The 17,919-nt window shown below is 41.2% G+C and overlaps 1 protein-coding gene across 4 annotated transcripts in view; it reads left to right on the top strand.

Moving 5' to 3' along the window:
• Window positions 1–4,257: 4,257 nt before the first annotated feature.
• The window catches only part of Rpf2 (ribosome production factor 2 homolog), a 35,532-nt gene continuing 21,870 nt past the window's right edge, over window positions 4,258–17,919 (top strand). The window contains exons 1-5 of one of the 4 annotated variants that reach the window (XM_003466480.5): window positions 4,258–4,382; window positions 7,940–8,072; window positions 9,799–9,836; window positions 13,304–13,343; window positions 15,856–15,937. In XM_003466480.5, the coding sequence (XP_003466528.1) occupies window positions 4,360–4,382; window positions 7,940–8,072; window positions 9,799–9,836; window positions 13,304–13,343; window positions 15,856–15,937 (316 nt within the window). In that variant the 5' untranslated portion in view covers window positions 4,258–4,359. Of the gene's footprint in view, window positions 4,383–4,477; window positions 4,497–5,586; window positions 5,695–7,939; window positions 8,073–9,761; window positions 9,837–13,303; window positions 13,344–15,855; window positions 15,938–17,919 lie in introns of those variants that run through there. The other 3 variants (XM_063253898.1, XM_063253897.1, XM_023563654.2) reach the window with 3 other exon arrangements.

Here is a 17,919-nt window from a genome sequence, read left to right as displayed (position 1 = left end):
GAAAATGAGCAGGCTCCTACATTTTGGGGTTTTAAGAGGGAGAAAGAAAGCAAATGCTTAATCTCTGTGTCCATGTTTCTTTCTCATAATAAATTTACTTCAGCCTTGACACTGGCCCATGTGTGATTTCCATCTTACATGAAATAAGAAATCATGGTAGCTGGTGGCCCTGGGACCATGGACTTGTCCCGCTGTGCCTGGCTTTTAACTACAACTTTGTTTTGGAGACAGGTTGCCCACGTTGGCCTTAAATGAATGATCCTTTTTCCTCAGTCTCCTCAGTAGATGGAGTACAAGCAGGCACCACCACTCCAGCTCAAGAGTAATTTCCTTATTACCACTGACAAGGCCTTCTCTGACCAGTCCTAAAATGATCAGCCACACCATCTGACCAAGACTGCTTGATTACGCATACTTCAGTCTCCTTGCTTTTACTGGCCTCTGCCTTTCCAGTATAGCTACACTAATCCTGGCCTTCACCATTACTTTTTGTTTGATTTCTTTGGGCCAAGTAACCAGATCTGATTTGTTGGAACCACCAAGACTTGGGCTCTGGCCTAGGACTCGTCCCAAGAACATTAGGCAAAGACAAGAATAGAAAACTACACACCATCCTCCCTAATGAATACAGATGCAAAAGTCCTCAGCAAACAGAGCATGTTGGTGCATGGCTACAATCTCAGCACTCTGGGAGAGAGGTAGGAGGGCTGCAAAGTAGAGCCCCACTTGAGCAACTCAGCAAGTTAACGAGACTCTCAAAAAAGGGCTGCAGTTGCAAATTGGAGCCAAGGTCCAGGATTGAATCACTAGCATTGCAAACAAAACGAAACACCCAAAATAAACATATATATAAAATAAGCATACACCACAACCACGTAGGATTTGTCCTAGGAATGCAAGGTTGGATGACATGTGAAAATCAATCCATATAACACCACATATTCAGAGGAGTAAAAGACTACATGATCATTTCAATAGATGCAGATAAAAAATGACAAAAACCAACATATGTAATAAAAACACTTAAACTGCTACCAGGAGCAACATCACCACTCCTTTCTGTTACGTGTTTATTTATTTTGTGTTTTTGAAACAAGATCTTACTATGTAGCCCAGGCTGGTTTCAAACTTATAATGATCCTCCTGCCTTGGTCTCCCATGTAGCGGGATTATAGGCGTGTGCCATCATGCTCAGCTGTTACTTTATTTTAAAACAAGGTCTCATTAAGCTTCCCAGGCTGGTTTCAAACTGCAATCCTCCTCCTTCAGCCTCTCAGGTGGTTGGGATTATAGGCTTGTGCCATCATGCCCAGATTTGCACTTACCACTTGCATTTAACGTTGTACAAGGAAATCAGACAAGAGGATGGAGAAAGGCACCAAAATCATAAAAATGTAAAAATTATCTCCATTTGCAGATGATATCATTTCTCTATTAAAATATTACAGGTGATCTTTCCAGGTATGGTTGTGCACACCTGTAATTTCAGTACTCAGGAGGCTGAGGCAGGAGGATCATGAGTATACCAGCCTGCGCTACATAGTGAGAACTTGTTTCAAAAATTAGGAGCCAGGGCTGGGGATTTAGGTCAGTGGCAGGAGCACCTGCCTGGCAAACACCAGGCTGTGAGTTCAATCCCTGGTACCAAAATAAATAAATAAATAAATAGTACAGTACATGAAAAAATTAGGAGCCAGCTGTGGTGGAACACTCCCATAATCCCAATGCTTGGGAACCTGAGGCAGGCCTGCTGTGAGGCCAGCCTGCACTACACAGGAAGAACCTGTCTCAAAACAACAACAAAAAAAAAATTGGGGGGGAATCCAAAAAACGCTAAAAGACTCAGTAAGTGAACTCAGCTAGGTTGCAGTGTAAGATCACTATATAAACCTTAACTATATTTCTATGTATTAGCAATGAGCAAAAAAAAAATGAAATTAAGAAAACACTTTAATTTACAATACCATGGGGCTGGGGATTTAGCTCAGCGGCATAAGCGCCTGCCTTGCAAGCAGGCAGTCGTGAGTTCAATCCCCAGTATGGGTAAAAAAGGAAAAAGACCAAAAAAAAAAAAAAATTTACAATAGCATCAAATTAGGGCATGTGCAGAGGTGCACCTACAAATTCAGCTACTTGGGAGGCTGAGGCAATAGGACTACAAATTTGAGGTCAGTCTGGTAATTCAATGAATAATAATAATAATTTTTAAAGGCTGGGGAAAAAAATAAAATGAAGCTAGGTGTGGTGACACACACCTGTAATCCCAGGACATGGGAAGTTGAGAAAGGAGGATCACCAGGAGTTTTAGGCCATCCTGAGCCACACAGTTTAAGGCCAGTTTTAACTATATATTGAGTCCTTATCTCCACAAACAAACAAAATCAAAAAAATTAAAAAGGATGTAGCTGCTGCTCAGTGTTACAAAGTTAGCCTGGTATGGGCAAATGCCTAGATTTGATCCTCAATATATCCCCCTGACCCCGAAAAGAAATCCAAACAAAAAACCAAAATAAAAACAAAACAAATAGTAACATTATTGAAAGAAATAGAAACCCTAAATAAATAGATCTTCCACATTCAAGACTGGAAGACTGGAAGATGCCAGTATTTCTTTCTCATGTTGATCTGTGGATTCAATCAATATCCAAGCCCTAGCTGCCTGTGTTGCAGAAGTCATCTTATAATTGATATAGGAATTTTATTTTGAAAAAGAACAAAGTTCACACTTCTCGGTTTCAAAATTTAATGTAATATTGCTGCGCATGGTGGCACTCACCTGTCATCCCAGTGTTACAGGCAGTTGAATTAGTTAGAAATATTATAGGCAGTCAGACAGGGCTGGGCCTCAAAGGAGCCAGAGCAGAAGTCAGATACCTTGCTGCCTTGGAAGAGACAATTACCTCCTGGTGTGGGCCAGATCTCAAGACAAGGCAAAGCAAATACAACCACATCCCGAGGATTCACAGTCCAAATAGTTCCCTATTACCCTGAGGAAGCCAGGAGTCAGCATTCCACCCCTCTACAGGGAGAGTCAGTGCTGTTAAGCAAGCCCGCTTAGTACATGACTCACTCCCCGATTTGCTCCTAATTTAATCAATTTTACCTGAGCAGTTAATCTTATTAACCACAGTTCTGTCCCGCCTTACGTCCACCTTGCAAATTCCCATTTCCCCCATCTTTGACCCATCTAACCTTATGATTTTACTCTATAAAAGTCCCTGAAAAAGACAAAGTCCTCGGCAACTTACTGGGGACCCTTTCTGTCTCTCTCTCTCAGACAGAAACTTTCTTTCTCAATAAATATATTCTACTCTTAACCTCTGTTGTTCCTAAAATTCATTCCTCAATTTTAGAGAACACGAACTCCTACCCGACATAGCAGGTCGAGAGTTTTCATTCCCCTATATCATCAGCAGTGAGGAGGCTGAGGCAGGAGGGCTGCATGTTCAAGCCCATACTGGGCTACACAATGTGTTTAAGGCCAACCTGAAAAAGCAACCCTGTCTCCAAAAAAGAAACAAAAACAAAACCACAACCAGAAAGAATAAAACAAAAACCCCACAATGAGGTACTGACCCGTGCTATATGTATAAATACAAAGTAAATTAGCTGAAAGTCAGTTTAAGGCCACAACTTGTGTGAGTCCATTTACAATATAAATGTTCAGTATAGACAAATCTATGGAATATAAGTAGATTTATAGTTGCCTGGGGTTGGCGGAAGGGAAAAACGCTAATGACACTACTGGGTGGTTGGGATTCTCTCTTTTGAGATAAAATATTCTGAAATTAGACAGTGGTGATGGTTCCACCTCTTTTCTAATACAGTGAGCCAAAACCAACGGAATTGTGATTTCGGAATTGCATGCCAATTTAAAAGTAGAAAATAATCACGACGATCAGTATTTTCATTATTTTTTATACGCCTGAGAACTGTGGTAGTAATAAACTGCCTCATTTGACCTCACCGTTCAATGACGCCCATTGCTCACGAGTATTTTTAGTCACTACACGAATACGTGCTATACTTCGAACTCTTCTAGCTTGTTGGGGCATTCCCTGAGAACACCTGGTCCCTTCATACCCGACTCCAGATTTACTGACAAACCTGTGCTTCGGTCGCGAAAGGCGAAACAAAACTGTTACGTCGCATTTAATTTCCGGCAAAGGGTCGAGACGTAAACCCGTAACTAGGGAAACAGAGCGCGGCCCCACCCAAAATGGCCGCCAGCGCCTAGCGACCGGGCCGTCCCAGGAAGTTGCGTCTCGCGCACTTTCCGGTTCCGGCTGCTCCGGCGCAAGCGCATACTTCGCGCATGAGCGCAGTGCGCGTGTTTCCTGGAGCGAGGTGGAGGAAGAGATGGATCCCTTGGACCGAGTTCTGTGAGTGCGCTGGGTCCCCTTGAGGAGAGGGTCTCCTGTAACAAGAGTGATATTGTCTCTGTCCCCATCTTCCTGGTTTCCACTTTCCTTCTTGACCCTCTTTGACGTGGCAGGGTGAGGGCCTTTTAATACAAGTTTTAACACGTGCAGCTTGCAGAGTAGCCGAGCCGGGAAGCGCGCAGGGTAGCAGCCTGGTAGAGGGCAGAAGCCTGGGCCGCCTATATCCTAACCTTTGGAAGACGTCTGGAGTCAGGTGAGGTGGCGCGCGCCCAGCGCTCTGGAGGTGGAGGCAGGAGGGTCGCTGCGATTCGAGACCAGCGTGGGCTACATAGTGAGTCCAAAGCCAACCTGGTCTGTATAGCGACACCCACTCTCAGACAGAACAAATGACAAAAACCCCAAACATGTCTGGAGGAAAGGTAGTGATCGATCCTAGGAAACGAAGGCATAGATCTTTCGCAAATGGAAAAGTGATCAAGAGATGGAGGAAAGAGGGGAAGGGGACATAAAAAAATTAAGATGTATTTTGTGTCGTTTAGCAACTCTCCACGATGAATGTAATCATTATGTACTGCAAATAAGTACTGTTAAATAAAGAGAAGTCCAGGGACTGCTCTGTGGTAGAGCACTTACATAGCTTGTAGGGGGCACCAGGTTCAGCCTGTGTTGCTTGTACAAACGTACTCAGAAACGTCTGGCTTCTGAAGACACAGGGAGGTGGTAGGAGGAAGGCTTCGGAATCTAAGAGATCTTGGTGACATCTGGGATGGCCATTAAACCTTTTTTGTTTTTTCCCAGCATTGGGGGATTGAACTCAGAGCGTGTGCACTGAGCTGCATTTCCAGCTTTTTTGTTTTGAGAAGGGTCATGCTGTGTGATCCAGGCTGGCCTTGAACTCACACTGTGACCCAGACTGGCCTCCATCTTCCTGCAGCGATCTTCCTGCCTCAGCCTCTCAAGGGTTGGGATTACAGATGTGTGTCACCACGCCTGCCCTCACTAAACCTTTCTAAATCTCAGTGCACTCTGTAAACTAGCGATCATAATAGTCCTGTGGCATAGAGGTGTGCTTCATGATGGATGTTTTTGCCACAGCAGGTAGAAAATGTTAGGTTTTTGTTTTCCATCCAACTTGGTACATTTCCTCCAGTTATCCTGATTGATGTTTGTTACTATATTTTTTATTTTTGTTTGTTTGAGACAGGGTTTCACTTTGTAGTTCAGGCTGGCCTTGAACTCACTTTGTGGGCCAGGCTGGCCTTAAACTCACAGCAATCCTCCTGCCTCAGCCTCCCAAGTGCTGGGTTTCCAGGTGCGTGCCACCATAACTAGTGTGATGTTTGTTTTAAATTCGTTCAGAAAATAGGTGTTGGAGCTTGTAAATATTCCTGTTTGCTGTGCTTTCTCTTGGGATTTTACCTAGACTAATATGTCATCTAAATGACAGTTTGGTTTTAGCGGTTTTGCACACCTCCTGTACTTAGGTGCTGAGACTATAATGATGAGCAAGACTAGTTTACATTCTGATAGAGGAACAGACAGCTAGGAGAATAGGTAAAGCACTATTTACATTTGTTGCTGGTTAGTGAGAAATAACAAAACAGGTAATAGAGACTACGTTGCCCTTAGCTACCCTAAAGAAACATTACATGTTTCTTCCCCCACTTTTTTTTTTTTTCCCCTGTTGCTGGGGGTTGAATCTAGGGAGCACCAGTCTTTTGCATTTTTAAATTTCTAGATAAGGTTAAATTACATGGTTCAGATGGCCTAAAATTAGGGCATCCTCCTGCATGAGCCTCCAGAGGAGCTGGGATCACAGGTATATGCTGCCAAGCCTGGCTACGTATTTCTCATATTTCTGAAATCAAGATTTGATAAAATGGTGTCTTTATTAGCCAGTAAGTGACATAATAAATACGTAGCATTTTTATTCCAGGGGAGAATTTTTAATTCTACCTGGGAGCTGGGTGAGGTGGTATACACCTGGCATCCTAGCACTTTGCAAGGCTGAGCTAGAGGATTCTGAGTTGGAGCCCTAATATCCTAGGGAGACCCTGTCTCAAAATAAAAGCTAAAAAGCTTTGGGAATAGAGCTCACTGCAGAGACCCTGGGTTCAATCACCAGTTTACCCTCCTGCAAAAGAAGAAAAAACGAACAAAACCAAAATGCACAAAAGGTTTTCAAAACTTCTCCATGAGAAGCTAAAGTGTATGTGTAGTATACCTGGTTCATCTTGTGGCACCCCCACCTCCACCCTGGAGATTAAATTGAGAGCTTTTTTGTTTTTTGGTGGGGTTTTTTGGGGTCTTTTTTTGAAACAGGGTCTCACTAATACAGTTCAGGCTGGCCTTGAAATCACTTTGTAGCCCAGGCTGGTCTTGAACTCAACAGTCCCCCCATCAGCCTCCTGAGTGCTGGGATTCCAGATGTGCAACACCATGCCCAGAGTTAAACCCAGAGCCTTGGTACTGGACGGTATCTCCAGTCCTTTTTAGTTTTGGAGACAAGGTTTTGTTTACTTCCCAAGGCCGCTCTCACATCTGGATTCCTCTTAATCCAGCCTCCTAGAGTGCTAGGATTAGAGCCATGTACCCTCATGCCTCGCCTGTCCTGTTTTTGTTTTATTTTTTCTAACTTAATGTCTCCATACTACTGCAAGAGGAAGGGTCGTAGTTTTTTGCGGGAAGAGGCTTTTGATAGATGGCAGAGAAATTTTGAAAGGTAAAACACTTGTATAGAGGAGGCGAAGGAAACACTTTCTGAAAAATATGTAAAAACATGGCACTCCTGTCACTTCTTAAGTCAGAATAATGAATGTATTTTTTCTTCATATTTTACAGGGTACAGTAAGTGGTCTTAAGATAAGTTTTTAAATCTAGCTCATTCGGAAGATTGGTCTCTGTACTGTGTGACCTCGGGTAGATTCTTTATTCATTTTAGTTCATTTATAAACAGAGTAACTGTAACTATAGGGTTGTGTTGATGGCTCACTGTGTAGAGTTACACTATAATAGTGCCAACAATTCCTGTTCTTGGAGAGCAGTGATGTGGATTTTCTTAGCAAGGATGTTCGAGCGGGACAGTGTGTTTCCAGGCAGTCACTATAGTGTTGACCCTGGAAGAAAGATTATTATAATCAGCCTCCCTAGCTTTAGGAAATGCCCACATGTCGATATGCAGTTCTTTGTGTTAGGGTGTAGGCATCAGTTTATTTACTTTAAGTTTGAAGAAAAAATAATGAAGTGAAAAAAAAAATCATTGGAATCCTTTATTTTTTAATTGAAAAAAAGTTAGAAGAGAGTAATAAAAGAATATTGGGAAGATCAAAATGAATTTTTAAATAAAAAGCTAATAAACACCAGTAATAGGAAATCTTTTACTGATAACTCACTAAATGTGAGATTTTTGTTTAGTGGTGGAGTCCCAGTTGATAAATAGGTAAGTGGTATATAGATTGATTGATTTTTTTTTTTAAAGAATTTGTTCTTGTTCAAGTCTTGATTTTGCAATATGAGGAATATGTTTAAATTGTTATAAATTGTGCTTTTCTCAACAGAAAGCCCAAAACAAAAAGGGCCAAGAGATTCCTTGAGAAGAGGGAACCAAAACTTAGTGAAAACATTAAAAATGCCATGCTGATTAAAGGGGGAAATGCAAATGCAACGGTGACACAAGTCCTGAAAGACGTGGTACGTACATCCACTTACTGTGTCAGGGTATTGAAGTCATATAAGAAGTTTTCAGCATGCCAAGTTAGGCTGCTGGAGAAACATGCAGGTAAGTCAGCCTTGTCTTGCCATTGGCTAGCTTTAGAGAAGAACTGAAACCAGAAGTTGTTTGCCGTGCCAGGGCACACCGATTACAAATTGGAGATTCTGGAAAATAGTAAAGTCATTGCTGTTAGCCTGGCAAAGAGCGGTGGAGTCGGGTGGTGGTAAAGAAGTGAGAACTGATTAGTGCACAGCTAGTGAGGGCAGAGGCTTTGGGTATTGATGAGAGTGACGGTGTCCCAGGACTCTGGCTTATGTGCCAGTGGGCAGTGTCTGGATACAGGTAAGTGCTCAGGAAGTGTATAATCAGCATGTGTAGGTATCTCATAGGGAGTTTTGAGTTGTAGGCCTTAAATATAGCTGATAGACTTTATTGCGTTAGGTCAACCAACTAATTTAATTTTTTTGGTTTGGTTTTTTTTTTTTTTTTTCCTTTCTTTCTTTTCTTTTTTTTTTAAACTGTCTCACTAGATAGTCTAGGGTGGCCTTAAACTCATGATTGTCCTTCTGTCTCTACCTTCCAAAGGCCAAGATTACAGATGTGCACCAGCTTGCCCAGCCTTGAATGTGTTTTAAAACTGGACAAAATTCCTTTTTTTTTTGAGGGAGGGTCTCATTTCATTGCAATCCTCCTGCCTCAGCCTGCCAAGTATTGGGATTCCAGCGGTGTGCCACGACGCCTCGCTTCCTTCCTTATGCTTACCAGACATAGTCAATTCAGGTGTCTTAATGCTAATATATGCACATCTTTTTCTTCTTTTTTGTTCATCCTTTTTGAAATGGTTGTGTAGATGTCATTGCATTGACAGGACAGTGCCCCTTTTTTTCCCAGATCCTTTCCACACAGCGACCCTTTGTTTTTAAGTAAGTTCTAAGATTAGCATGGTGTTTCTGATTTTCACAGTGGTTCATACTCAAAATGGTGACCCTGGATTGTCAGCAAAATGAAGCTGTGTTCATTCCCTTGAGACAGGGCGTGTTTGGCTAGGAACCATCATAAAAAGTTTTAGCTGAAAGGGTGACGTCATTGGTCGGTTTCCTTTATTTACTAGCCTTGATAGTTTTTCCTCTTGTTGACATGTTTCTCCAGCACAAGGCGGTGCCTTACATCTTTGCTCTTCCCTTTGTGCTGTTGCCTGGCCATGTAGGTAATAATAGCTTATTTGTAGGACAGTGGAAGGAAAAAAAAAAAAAAAACAACTAGAAGGGAACAAAAAGAATTTTTAAAGGACTGTGTTTGAACGCTGGGCAGTGTTCTCGTCGTCATCACTGTGACTGTTCTGGGTTCTGTTACCTTCAGTTACTTCAGTGCTGTCACCTCTGACAGGTTTTGTTTCGACTTTGGCCTTTCTACTCGCATTTTGCACGAAGAGAATGAACTGGGTAGAGTTTAAGAAAAGAAGGAATTATGTAAATTGGAGAGACCATTGGAAGGACATGAAAACCTTGAACTAGTAAAGTCTTGTCTAAGTAGAATATTAGCCATAAGTTACAAGTTTCTCTGTGTGATCAGAGGGAGCCAAGCAGAAGACACCAGAACAGGATTCCGGCTCTAGTGGTTTTGTAGAATAAATGTTACAGTGCTTTATTTTTATCTCTACTTTACAGAATGTCTTTTTTGAAAGCTATAAATTATGTTTTACAGTATGCACTGAAAAAGCCATATGGAGTTCTGTATAAAAAGTAAGTTGTGATTTTTTAAACTTTATTAAAATAAGTTATTTTATTCCACTGTAAAAGTTACAACCATTCTATGGAAGATTTAGAGAAAAAATTAGTAACTATAATATGCATATTTTGAAACAGTTACAGATTTACAGAAAGTTACAAGAGTAATACTAGAGTTCCTGTATATCCTTCGCCTAGCTTGCCCTAATGTTCTGTTTGGTTTGGTTTGGTTTTTCAAGACCCGGTCTTGCTGTGTAGTCCAGGCTGGCTTTGAACTGAACCATGTAGTCCAGGCTGGCCTCAGACCTACTTGGTTGGCAGCCGTTTCTCCACTAATTTTTTTCTTCCTCCACGATCCCACCCTGCATGTTTTTCCCTCCCTCTCCCCCTTCCTTCTCCTTCCCCTTTTCCATCTCTCCCCTTCCTTTCCCTTCCCCCTTTCCTCCCTCTACCCTTCTTCTCTTCCTGCTCTCCTTGTTTTCTTCTTTGAAGTACTTGGAATTAAACCCAGGGTCTTCATATACAGCCCCAGTCCTTTATTATTTTGAGATGGAATCTGCAAAGCCACTGATTTGCCCATTGGGCTGGAATTTGGAATCCTACCTCTGGCTCCCAGAGGGCTGGGTTTATAGGCTCATGCCACCATCCCTAGTGCCACATGTTTAGTTATCCTGTCTCCCTAGCTCTAATTTGTTACAGCTCCTCAGTCTTTCTTTTGTCTTCTGTAGCCGTGACACATTTGATGAAAACTACTCAGTTATTTTGTACATTATCCCTCTACCTGAGTTTAAGTTTTGTCACGAGTAGGTTGAAGTTAGTATTTTTGTTAAGAACATCACAGAAATACTAAGGTATGAGGATTACTATGTTTCTACTGGTGGGGTTACGTTGGTCAAGGTGGAGTCTTCTTGGCAGTGTAGTAGCGCATTCCTGTAATCCCAGCCCCTCTGTGCTTTGAGTTCAGGGCCAGTTTGAACTGCTTAGCAAGGCCCTATCTCAAAAAACAAAAAATAAGCAATCCCCACCAAGAGTGGTTTCTGCTGGGTTTCTACCCTATAAATTAGTATTTTTCTCTGTGTAGTTACTATTGGTTGGAAGGAAGTACTCTGAGACTGCAAAGACAGTTGTCCCTCATTGTCTATTGCTAATGGGTCTGTGGCTCCTCGAATACCAAAGTCTGGATGCTCAAACCCTTGCATACGGAATGGTGTGGTATTTGCTGCCAACCGATGTACATCTTTCTACACACTTTATTTTTTACTTGGTATATTTTTTGACACAGGATTTCACTGTGTTCTCCGGGCTGGCCTCAAGCTTAACAGTCCTCCTGCCTCTAGCTCTCACTTACTGGTGTGTACCAAGATGGCCTACAACCTCCATCTACTTATTTATTTATTTACTTTCTTTCTCTCTTTCTTTCTTCGATCATTCTTTCTTGTCTTTTTGACACAGGGTCCCATTAATGCAGTTGAGGCTGGCCTTCAGCTCACTTGGTAGCCCAGGCTGGTATTGAACTTGCAACTATCCTCTTGCCTTAGTCTCCTGAGTGCTGGGATTACAGGCATGCACCACCACGCCTGGCTCCGATGTGCTTTACATCTAGGTTATTTACACAACCTATTGCAATCTAAGTGCTGTGTGCATGGCTGTTACACTGTGTTGTTCAGGAAATCCTGATAGGCAACAAATTGTACGTGTTCAGTACAGATGCAGTTTCTCTGTCAAATACTTCGTATTTCTATTGATGCAGAATGCACAGGTAAAAGAGCCAAGTGTATCTTTCTAAAACTTTTGCTCATTAATTTTAGCATCCATTGCATTGTGTGTATGTGGGTGTGTGTGTCATAGTGATTACTGTGGTGCTCTAATAGTGGTTTTGTTTCCATCATTTCTTACACATAGACTAATTAGATTTCTGAAGGAAGGTCCATCACTCGTGTACTTTTTAGTGTCTTAATTCAGTGTGGACTCAGTATATTCTCCTGGGATGTATCCAATGCTGTCATTGTTGTGTTGCTGAATTTTTCTACCTTGTTGCAATACACTCCATTCTCATATAGACAGAACAGTCCTTTAAAACAAAACTTAAGGCTGGGGCTGTAGCGCAGTAGCACAGTGCTTGCCTAGCATGCACTGATCCCTGAGTGCAATCCCCAGTACCATAGTAAAGAAATAAATTCAAATAAAGAAAGAAAATTTAGATCTGATCGTATTACTGTCTAATAGTAATCTGAGAAAGCCCTGTGTAATCTGGGACTTGCCTGCATCTGCAGTGTGTATCACACCATTACCTTTTTGCTCACTCATCTCCAGTGACATTTATTTCTGTTTCTTGAAGAATTTTTCATGTCTATCTCAATCTTTCCTCATTCTGTTCCTTCTGAGAATCATCTTAACCTCAGAACTTTGCAGTGGTTAACCCATTAATCAGGGCTCTTCATAACAATACCGTATGATTTTGTTTTTGTCACTACAGTTGCTTTATTTATTCATTTATTTATTTTTGAGACGGGGTCTTGCTATGTAGTTAAGGTGATCTCAGACTCACAATGCTGTCCAGGGTGGCATTAAAACAGATGATGATCCTACTGCCTCAGCCTTCCGAGTTTTGGATTAAGGTGTGCACCACCGCTGCTAGCTGATTACTATTGCTGTTTAGACTTACTAGTTTTCCAGCAGGATATAAGCTCCATGAACCACTGCGGTGGTGGACATAGAAATCTCAGTGCTTGGGAGGCTGATGCGGACGGATCAGGAGTCGGGTGCTGCACAGTGAGTTTAGGCCTGGCCTAGACTACATAGAGACCATATTCGCTGAAAAAGAAGAAAAGAAAAAATAATCTTCATGCAAGCAAGCATGTAATGTTTTTTGACATAGCATTACAGTATTCTTTGCTTCTACAACCATGTCTGGCATATAGCAGATTTAAGGTATTTGAATAATTATCTTTTTTTTTTTTTTTTTTTTTTAATTTAAGAGGAAAAAGAGAAAAACACAAAACAAACCAAAGCGGTGTAAGGGTACACGTAATACAGGACTACAAAAAAACAAAACAAAAAAAAACAAACAACAAAAAAACCATAACAGTAAGAAATCACCTGTTAGTAGATTACATATTATCATCTTGAAAATAGTTCCTCAATTGAATAATTATCTTTCCAGCTACCATGCCCAGCTTTTCCAGTTTTTTGTGTTTTTTTTTTTCTTTTTCCTTTTTTTTTTTTCAGAGCGTCTCACTATGCAGTTCAGGCTAGCCTAGAACTCACTTTGTATCCCAGGCTGGTCTCAAACTCACAGCGATCCTCCAGCCTCAGCCTCCCAAGTGCTGGGATTATAGGTGTGTGCCACCATGCCTGCTTTCCAGTTTTTTTTTTTTATCCCCAGTCATCCAAGTATAAAATTATCTTTGATTTACACAAGTATGAATTGGATTTACTTAGCAAGATTATTAACCTTGGTATCATCTCTTTCATATTCTTAGGAAAAACATTACTAGACCATTTGAGGATCAGACATCACTGGTAAGTGTAAGAGTCTTCTGAAGAGCACATATACATGTTTTGTGAATTTGTGATTTTTGTTTTTTAATTTGACATCCTATGTGAGTATTTTTTTTTTTTTAAGGAGGTCAAGTACAGGGTCTTGCCAAGTTGTCTAAACTAGCTTTGAATGCTGGAGTTTATTCTCGTGCCTCAGCCTCCCAAGATCTGTAGCCCTCACTAGTAAATGTTATTCATGCTTTCAAGTAAATTGACAGAATATTAGAAATTGACCTGGCATGGTGGTCACGCCTCTAATCCTTGCACTCCAGAAGGCTGAGGCACACAGTGAGACCCAGTCTCCAAAACAAAATGTTTTAAAAATCTGACTTCTCCCTTCAGATACTTTCGGAACAAGGAACACTGTCTGAATTGTTGCTAATAGTTGTCATTTGCTTTGTTGGAGTTAGTCAGGTTCCTGTTAGAGTGTTATTGTCAACCAGAGCCAAATGAAAAAGGCTAATGAATGAAATCAGAAGATGAAACTTTGTAGTAAATGGTGAATGACAATGAACTTTGAGAATGTGATTTCATCAGTTTCTTAGAAAGTTTCTTGTTTATTATTATTGTTTTGTTTTGTTTTTCAGAGGGTTCCTAGTTTAGGCCAGCCTCCAATTTAAGATCCTCCTGTCTCAGTCTCCAGAGTGCCAGGATTACTACAGTGCCATACCCAACTTTCTTAAAATATTAAGAGAATCAGTGTTTTAAAATACTAAATTTAGCCTGATATGGGGCACATACCTGTAATCTCAGCATTCTGAGAGGCTGAGGCAGGATTGTACCTTTGAGCCCAGACTGAACTAGCTAGACCCTGTCTCAAAATAGAAAAATTTGTTTTAAAAAAGGGCCACGATCATCTCGAGTTTGTGGCCAGCCTGGACTACGTAGTAAAACCCTGTCTCAAAAAAATAAAAATAGAAAACATCATTTCCACATCACCTGCTACCAGGCACTATGCAGGTTATGCTCGTGACAAGTCATAGGACCTTTGCAGGTTTTCTCTGATGATAAAATTCTCAGAAGTGTTAATTTGTCCAGATGCCGTAGAATGGCAGGGCCTCAATTCTTGGACTTCCTGGCTTTATGGTCTTCACATTGGGAGTTCATCTTCAGGTGGAGGACTTTTTGTCCCACCTTTTGCTTCTGCTTATGTACTGGGTTGAATGATAACCACACAGGCGCCTGCACCTCAGTCTTTTTTACCAGTGAAGTAAAAGTTGAGGGTTTTGGCTGTTTATCTGTTTACCTTTTGGTCATTAATTTGGGAGGTTTTCGACTGTTTTTTTTTTTTGTTTTTTTTTTTTTTTAAGATAGGTCTCACTGTGTAGCCCAGGCTAGCCTTGCCTTTGTCTTGAATTCAGAAGGTACCGGGATTACAGGTTGCACCACTTTGTTCAGGTCAACTGATCTTTGGAGTAAAACACTGAATGTAATTTTGTGCTGAGATTGGTGATTTCAATAAATTGAGTCATGGGCAATAGTGAATATATGCATGTGGGATATGGTGGGGTATAGTAAATGTCTGCATAGTGGAGAAGGAGCTCTTCAGGATTAAATATCATGCCTGTATTCCCACTCATACCTGTAATGGAAGCCAGTGTGTGGTATGTGTGTGTTCCTGTGTGCCCTTGCTTGCACACATGTGTGTGATTGGGATTGAATCCAGAGCTTTTTTTTTTTTTTCTGAGACAGTCTCATTGTGCAGTTCAGTCTGGCCTTGAGCTCACTTTGTAGCCCAAGCTGGTCTTAAGCTCCCAACGATCCTCTTGCTTTAGCCTCACAAGTACTGGGATTACAATTGTGTGCCACCATGCCCAGCAAACACAGGGCTTTTGCAGGTCCTTTTCTTACTTTTTGAGACAGGGTCTCTAATTGGTAAGTTGCTTAGAGTGCTGGGATTATAGGCATTTCCACTATACCTGGGTAAAAGCCAATAGGCTGAGAGCCAAAGAAGGTTGATCTTACATTGGTATCCGTTAGCCCTACCAGGCATCCTGCATGACATACAGCAGTCATCACTGGGTGGCATGGAAATGGAGGGCCAAAATCCTGTGGGTACAGGTTTGCAGTGACAAGTAGCAATATGCATTATAAATTAATGAATCCACTTACAAATACCCAAAACACTGTATTGATGAAATTCACATAGGTCTGCTAGATGTGCTAGGTAGTGCCATTGATAGTATTAGTTACGATCTGTGAGTAATGAGATTTATTCAGCAACTAAAATGCTTGATATGCTGTTCTAAAATTTATGTAGCAGAAAATAAATATATTTTAGTTTACTAATTAACATAATTAGTCTTAAAATGTAGCATTTCCCCCTAGATAACCCAAATCACAAAATTTGAAGTAAAAAGCTAAAAATATTTTCTTCTTTATTCTTATCTGCTTTGTTGTCTTTATTAACTTTCATTGGGGGGAAAAGCTGATACTTTTTAACATTAAGAGGTAGCATTCTTAAGGTTTTTGGTGTTGTCACTTGATTTTATAGGAATTCTTTTCAAAGAAGTCAGATTGTTCTTTATTCATGTTTGGATCCCATAATAAGAAGCGACCCAATAACCTAGTGATAGGTAAGTATCATTTCCATTTATGTTTTTATCTAAAGTTATTTCTAGTTCTTTTATATAGAGTTATTTCTGACTCCAATAAACTAATGGTGTTCAGGATTCAGAAGTAACTGTTAAGCTTTAAGTAGGGTTTTGTTATTGTTGTTTTTTATTTTATGACACTGAATGAAATTATTTTCTGGGCAAGAATGTAGCTCAGTGGCAGGGTGCTTGCTGAGCTTGTGAGAGCCCCTGAGTCCAGTCCCCAACATGTGGACAAAAAAATTGTCTGCTTGTCTTCCTACTAAGACAGAGAACTTAACATGAGTAAGAAAGAATATGGTTAAAAAAAAAAAAAACAGAATGTTGTAGAGTTCCTGGGTATTCGTGTGTCTTAGGGTATACCACTGCTTCTGACTGTGGAAGTGAGCTCTGTTTCAAACCAAGTGTGGCTCTGGGATTCAGCACCCCTGTCTGTCTGGTTGCAGATCTTCATGGTTACCTGCTACTTGAATCGAGTATTACCAAGCTCCCATAGCTCACTGACCCTGGAATTAGAGGGAACATTGCCTCGTTGTAGATACTGTTCTGATATGAAATGTGATTAGGGAAAAAAACATTTATTAGCCTTCATAATATCACTTGCGTAAATACATTTTAAAAAGAGCCCTTGCTTACCTGTTTTGAGGTTTACGCTGCCATGCTCACTGGCTGAAGGGGACCCTTTACCTCCTTTGGGCCTGGCCTCTCCTTTCCTGCCTTTCCCTCCATTCCCTTCTCCCTTCTCTGACTCACACTGTGTATCCCAGACTGGTCTGGAACTTCTTTTAGATAGGCTCTTGCTATGCAGTTCAGGGCAGCCTTGAACTCACTGTGTAGTCCAAGCTGGCCTCGAGCTCATGGTGATCCTTCTGCCTCCTGAATGCTGGGATTGTGGGCATGTGCCATGAAGCCTGGTTTTCCTTTGTATGTGTGCACACATGCTGAGGTTTGAACTCAGGGCCTCACACATGCTAAGCACACTTGATACCACTGAGCTACCTTTTAACTTCCATTTGTTTTGTGAAATGGAGGTGCCATAGCTAACATTCTAACAATCCAAGTTAGGTGGGGCTAAAAATTAAAGAAAGAGGGCACATGAGCCAGGCGTGGGGATGCATGCTGAGGCAGGGGGGTCACAGCCTGAATAAGAGATGCAAGCGAGATCCTGTCTCAAAAACACAAAAAAGGGTAGCGTGTAATTCAGTGCTGAGGTCCTGCACCAATCCTCAATTGGGGAGGAGTGTTTGAGGGGTATAGGGTGTTCTGAGCATGTAGGTAGGTACATTAGGCCTTCATTGGGGAAAGGTACATGCTTAAAATCCAAGAGGTCCTCAGAAAATGGAAAGAAATCCTTGTTCCTAGATAGACATACCGATGTAATGAAAATGGTCAGCTGTTCTTCCAGAACTGGTACACAGATGTCACACAGCCCTGATCAGAATACCAATAACATTGCTCACAGAACTAGAGAAAACATTCCTAAGATTTGTACAGAACCAGAGGAGACCTGGAATAGCAAAAGCAGTTTGGGGCAGCAAGAGCAAGGCAGGAGGCATCACAGTCCTGGACTTCAAGTTACACTGCAGAGCTACAGTGATCAAAAGACAGCGTGCTATTAGCAAAACAAACAAAAACAGACTTTGTGGGCCAGTGAATTAGAATAAGGATGCAGAGTCAACTCCAGGCACGCTTATTTTTGACACCAAATATTTTCACTGGAAGAAAGACAGCCTCCATCTATATACATGCCGAAAGTTAAACCAAGACCCACCAAACTAACATCAGAATGGATTAAAGATGTCAATATTAAAAATAGAAACAATCTGCTGGAAGACAAAATAGCTGAAACTCTTGAAGACATAGATGTTGGCAAAGACTTTCAGAACCCCAGTTCATGGTCTGGGATTTAGCACAGTGGAGTAAAAGCCTGCCTGAGAAATGTGAGGTCATGAGTTCGATCCCCA

This window comes from Cavia porcellus, unplaced genomic scaffold, assembly GCF_034190915.1.
Source record: "Cavia porcellus strain 051 isolate PalLab524CR breed Dunkin Hartley unplaced genomic scaffold, mCavPor4.1 scaffold_7, whole genome shotgun sequence".
Lineage (NCBI taxonomy): Eukaryota > Metazoa > Chordata > Mammalia > Rodentia > Caviidae > Cavia > Cavia porcellus.
This window is presented reverse-complemented; position numbering and strand designations above follow the sequence as displayed.